At 25.4% G+C, this 6,201-nt stretch overlaps 2 protein-coding genes across 4 annotated transcripts in view; both read left to right on the plus strand.

The window, feature by feature from the left end:
* The window catches only part of LOC126907934 (uncharacterized), a 119,515-nt gene that overhangs the window by 59,328 nt on the left and 53,986 nt on the right, over positions 1–6,201 (plus strand). The gene's annotated exons all lie outside the window — the stretch shown is intronic.
* The window catches only part of LOC126907937 (uncharacterized), a 15,003-nt gene continuing 9,400 nt past the window's right edge, over positions 599–6,201 (plus strand). Inside the window, exon 1 of one of the 2 annotated variants that reach the window (XM_050689652.1) lies at positions 599–659. In XM_050689652.1, the coding sequence (XP_050545609.1) occupies positions 614–659 (46 nt within the window). In that variant the 5' untranslated portion in view covers positions 599–613. The other variant, XM_050689653.1, reaches the window with a different exon arrangement.

The following is a 6,201-nucleotide window of genomic DNA, read 5'->3' on the forward strand; positions in this document are numbered from 1 at the left end:
TCTTTATTATAATTGTATATCATATTTATTTCTAGGAAAAGGTGTATTACGAAAATATCTTTTTTTTTATTGCAGTAAAAATATATTTCAATCAAATATCGTGATTATTTCTTTTCAAAAATTTTTATAGGATGTATAAATATATTATCATCTATAATATATTGATGAATTTTCTCTTTGAAATTCTGCATTCATAATATCAGTTAGAAGATCATTTTGTACTATATTATATTATTTCATATAACGATACCTAATTATCACTATTAAAAATAATTTAATATTAATAATATAAAAGTATTAGTTAAATTGAAAATAATTTTATAGCTTTATTTTCAATACTTTAAATAAATCAAGTTGAATTGTTGTTCTTTAATTTTGAAAAAAAATTTTACATACTGTAAATAATATTATTTGTTTTGTGTGTAAATTTATTATATTCATTTATGATAAAAACGTTTTCAATTGGATCAATATTGTAATTAAAAATGTGATCATCTAATAAATTTAACTAATTTATTTTTAGCAATTAAAATTAAATTAAAAAAACAATAAATTATCTTAACAATGTAATTGTTGCGGCAAGTTATGTGATTATGTTCAATTTGCGGCCCGAATGGAACCGGTTACATATATTAAGTGGGGATGCCGTTCGCTGTCCGGTAAGTCGTCGCCTTATCTAGTTAGTCAACCATTGCATGGTCTAGTGATTAGACCCATCGGCGCCGCCACGAGTTTTTCCGCGACTTGCGGTATTGTAATGTAAAGGTGAATTCCGTGGATTTACCGGGCGCGTGATCATTATAGTTTATTCGTGTTTTGTCTCATTCAAGCGATTGAAGTTGGTTAAATATAACAGTATAATCCAATCCTTGATATCAGCCCAGGTCAGATTACTGTATTCTATAGCGCTTAAAATTTATATTTGTACTTATTTTTATTAAACTGTATTGTTTATTTGTCATTATGAATGTAAGTGGGGACGCCCACCCATAAAGTTTATTATTAATTAAACCAACATTATTATTATAGACAAATTCCTTTCGAGTTTCTTATTTAATAATTTATTGGGGTTTCCTTGAATTCATATCCTAAGTCAATCAGGCCAACCGAGATTTAGGAGCCTGTAGACGAACAGTAATACATTATATAAAAAAAATTAAATATTTTAACGTTATTAAGGCTCTTATTTGTGCAGTTTGTCTGAAAATCTTTTTAAAACTACTTATATTTTAAATGTCATAGTAGTATACATAAAATAAAAAAATATTTAAAAACTAAAATATTTTACATTTTTTCACCTTAGAAAAAAAAATTAACTCAATAATTAATTTTTAATTATTAAAAATGCAAGGTATTGTTAATCTTGAGTACGTTCAATTAGTCATGGGAGATATTGAACTATTCCATCACACACAATCTATTTGTATAGTTTTCAAAACTTTTCGGTTGCGTAAAGAAATATTCCATAGTTAAAAATGTTCGAAAATGACAATTAATAAAAACGATAGCAAATTGGGATCGCGGCACAATGGAGACTTGGCATAGTTGGGTCGATATAAATTTAATCTAATATTGATTAAAATCACTATCATTAGAAACGCTTCGATGCAAATCTGTAGATAATATTCAATTTTAACAAATTAATGGATTATACCAGAAGCTACATGATCTCCTATTTCCTTATTTATATTCTGATAAGTAGTTCTTTGATTTAAAAATATAATATATGAATAAATACTAATCCTTATTATTAAATATAGTATGAAAATGATATTCAATAATTTAATATTATATAGAAATTATAAAAATAATAAAGTAGTTTTATATTGCTTCACTTATACGTGTATAAAAATGTAAAGGACTTGATGCAGTATTTTAAATAAAAACTGTTTGTAAAAACTATAAATAAATGCACTGGACAGACCAGAACTTCATCAGAATCAAAAATATACTTTTCTAAATCAACTTTTCGCTCTGTTTTCAAATCTGAAATTAGACTTTTTCAATCACTGCAATATTTTATTTTTTTTATTATTGTTTTTTTACCAGATAGTGCATTTTTTAGAATTAAAAACATGAAAAAACAGCCTATGTTCTAGAGCCTATAACTTCACATCCAAATAAGCTATCATTGTGGAACTAGCACTGTTTTACTCATATTAAATAGTACTTCAATTTCATTCTTAAGTTTATGAATTTTGAATTTTTTTGAACATCGAAATTTTGATTTAAATTTTTTTAATTTTGCAGTATTTTAATAGCAAAATTTGAAGGTCAAAAAATTTTTTAATCACAATTTTTTTTTCTTTTTAGAAACTTTTAGTTATGTTCTTTTAACCCATATCATATTTGAATCGGTTTATAATTTTTTTTGTATCGTTTTACGGTCTTGAACACGCGTGGTTTGCTGAAAATAGCCAACTTTATCATCTCATTACACAAAAGTGACTGAACGAATTTTTTTCAAATTTACATAGTACTTACCTTTAGGCAATTAAAACGTCTGGTGAAAATTTGATGATGGAGAAATAATTTTAACGCCACTTATAGAACTTACAAAATTTACAATTTGCGTATTATGGAAAATCCACAAACTACGTAATTTTCAACATTTAATTTTTATTTTTTGCATTTATTCTGCACGAAAATAAAATACTACATACCTTTGTAAGCAACTATTTTTAAAGTCGTAATTTTATCAAATATTTTGTATTTTAGATAATTTTATTATTCTAAAAGTATAACAAAATGTGTTATATTTTTGAGTGTAATAGAGAATAATTTTTATTCTAAAATATAATTTAATTCTATTTATACTATTTTTAAAATTACTGTTCTTGTTTAGTACTAAGGAAAGTATAATGTCGATGGGTTGTCTTTATTATACATAGGGTATTAATTTTATCATATTACTTATAGTGACTTTTGTATCAATTTCTTCATGTAATATGACAATGTTAAATAGCATTTAAAACTGGTTATCTATTTTTATTAAATATAACAGGATTGTCCATATAAAATGACAATTGTGTGTCACCGAGCAGTCAAGTCAATGTGTAACTTTTATTGTTGTGACTAGTAAATTGTGTGTTAATAAAATCGATTTTAACTATTGTTTTTGATTATAATTAGTTTAAATTTATTATTATGGAATGCTCAGTCGGTATAGCAGTGAACGAAGAGTGTCACAAATCGGTTTACGGTGTTAATAATCAATTATTATTAAATATTTTTGATTTTTCTAATGAAAACCAACAACTCCTTGCTTATAGAATAAACTGTTCTTTAACTACAATTTGTGAGTATCACAGTAAAAAATATTTAGATTATTTTTATTTTGTGTTCGGTAGAAAATGTTCTGATCCATTTAATATACATAAAATAACTGTCCGCAAAGGTCTAATTGAAATAAAACTACAAACCGTTCTTGAATATTCAAATTTGGAATTAATACCTGGAAAGGCCTTATGTAAAACATGTTTAAAACGTTTGAAAGATTCTGCTGATTACTTGAATATGAGTGTTGAGCATGAAGAACCCGTGTATGAGTCTATAGAAAATAATTTAGAAACAATAAATAACGCTTGTAACAATTTAGGTATATCACCTGTTGCATTAAAAAATTTAAGTAAAACTCGCCGACCAGTTATTATTGAAAAAAAAGCTGAAGCTATAAGTACTGTAGTAAAAAAAAACTTTTCGCGGCTTATGAAATTCCTTCATCTTCTTCTAATAGCACACATTTTATTTCTAACGGTAATTATGTCGTTAAAGAGTATGAAAGTTTAATAAATAACTTAAAAATAAAATTTAATGAAACCAATGAAACTAGCCAACACATAAGAATTTTAAGTCTGTTGCCTAAATCTTGGTCAGTTTCAAAAATTTGTGAAGAGTTTGGTGCCACAGAATACTTTGTGAAAAAGGTAAAAAAATTAGTCGATGTTCATGGTGTTTTACCTGACATTGTCGTTCAAAAACCTGGTCGAGTAATTGATTCAAATGTATTCATTTGAATCAATTCAAAATTCAAAAAATTTTGTAAATTATAAGAACAAAATAATTAGGTATAATATAAACAAAAATAAAACTTATATGTATGTATAAATAGAATTAAATTATATTTTAGAATAAATTAAAATGAAATATATAATAAAAATTATTCTCTATTACACTCAAAAATATAACACATTTTATTATACTTTTAGAATAATAAAATTATCTAAAATACAAAATATTTGATAAAATTACGACTTTAAAAATAGTTGCTTACAAAGGTATGTAGTATTTTATTTTCGTGCAGAATAAATGCAAAAAATAAAAATTAAATGTTGAAAATTACGTAGTTTGTGGATTTTCCATAATACGCAAATTGTAAATTTTGTAAGTTCTATAAGTGGCGTTAAAATTATTTCTCCATCATCAAATTTTCACCAGACGTTTTAATTGCCTAAAGGTAAGTACTATGTAAATTTGAAAAAAATTCGTTCAGTCACTTTTGTGTAATGAGATGATAAAGTTTGCTATTTTCAGCAAACCACGCGTGTTCAAGACCGTAAAACGATACAAAAAAAATTATAAACCGATTCAAATATGATATGGGTTAAAAGAACATAACTAAAAGTTTCTAAAAAGAAAAAAAAATTGTGATTAAAAAATTTTTTGACCTTCAAATTTTGCTATTAAAATACTGCAAAATTAAAAAAATTTAAATCAAAATTTCGATGTTCAAAAAAATTCAAAATTCATAAACTTAAGAATGAAATTGAAGTACTATTTAATATGAGTAAAACAGTGCTAGTTCCACAATGATAGCTTATTTGGATGTGAAGTTATAGGCTCTAGAACATAGGCTGTTTTTTCATGTTTTTAATTCTAAAAAATGCACTATCTGGTAAAAAAACAATAATAAAAAAAATAATATATTATTTTTGTTGTCAATGACCTTTAAGAAGTCTATGATATAAATTTCATAAATTTCTGAACTATACCAGCACACACATAAGGTGATTTCACATGGAATGACCCTAATTTAAAAAAAAAGTTATAAGAATTATATCACTTGTATAATATTAATAAAACTATCATTATCCATGAATTTATTATGTATAGCGAGTATAGTACATAAAATTATGAAGTAAAAACACTAAACAATGTAAAATAATAAAAATGAGTAACAATCACTACAATATCCTACTGATAACTAGATAAACTAACTACACGTCCTCGTAATCTTACTTCAATAAGAAAATAAAACATAGTGTATAATTGAGACAAAAATTTGCCTAAATTAAGTCTAAACCACACTTTTAGTTGGATTTTGTATTACTTTTTTAATTTGTAATAGTGTGATATCATCACAATAATAAATGAAAAATTTATATCTTCTCAGATTTGCACAGAAGTTAAAAGAAAGTTCAATAATTCTTACCCTCGTCAATTCATTATAATTTCAGTTATATTTTGAAATTATAATTTATCATAAGTCATTTGTAATTAAAACAATTTTTATGACATGGAAGCCCTTCCGTTTTATATACTTTTTGGACGGACATTAAAATCTTCAAAATTCCTCTCTAAAAATATTTATAATTAACAATTAAATTTGATTTACTTTTTTTTTGTAACAGATGGGGTTTAATTGGGGGTACTTACCTCCTCCTTCTATATGAGTATATTGTTTGACATAAAGTTATAGTAGAAGTAGAAAATTATAACGACACGATAATCGTATATTTTTTACAAATTCATTTTTTGTTTAATTTTGGGGGCCATTTACTTATGATACGATCACATTTGCATGTGCCCATATCTCTGTCTCCCATAACATCGTTGTACCGTTTAATAGACATATATATATATATATATATATATATAATTAACACAGTGACATACAGCAATACTAACAGGAGGGCGGACTGCACACATAAACACTTTTTGCAATTCACGGCCAATGTGCCATAATAGATATCCCTATCGACAGTTGACATTTTACCATCTTCGCGATCACTACTTTTGCCTGATAATTAACTTAACTTCGCTACCCCGTATATTATAGTGTGTGTGTGTGTCGCCGTCAGCTCCCTGTTGGATTATAACATCTCTAGGTGTCCAGCAGGTTGTATTATCCATTTAATATTTCAATTGCTTAATAAATATTTATTTATATCGTTGTTAACCTAAAGTGTTATATATATATAT

This window comes from Daktulosphaira vitifoliae, unplaced genomic scaffold, assembly GCF_025091365.1.
Source record: "Daktulosphaira vitifoliae isolate Bord-2020 unplaced genomic scaffold, ASM2509136v1 Scaffold_5, whole genome shotgun sequence".
Taxonomy (NCBI): Eukaryota; Metazoa; Arthropoda; class Insecta; order Hemiptera; family Phylloxeridae; genus Daktulosphaira; species Daktulosphaira vitifoliae.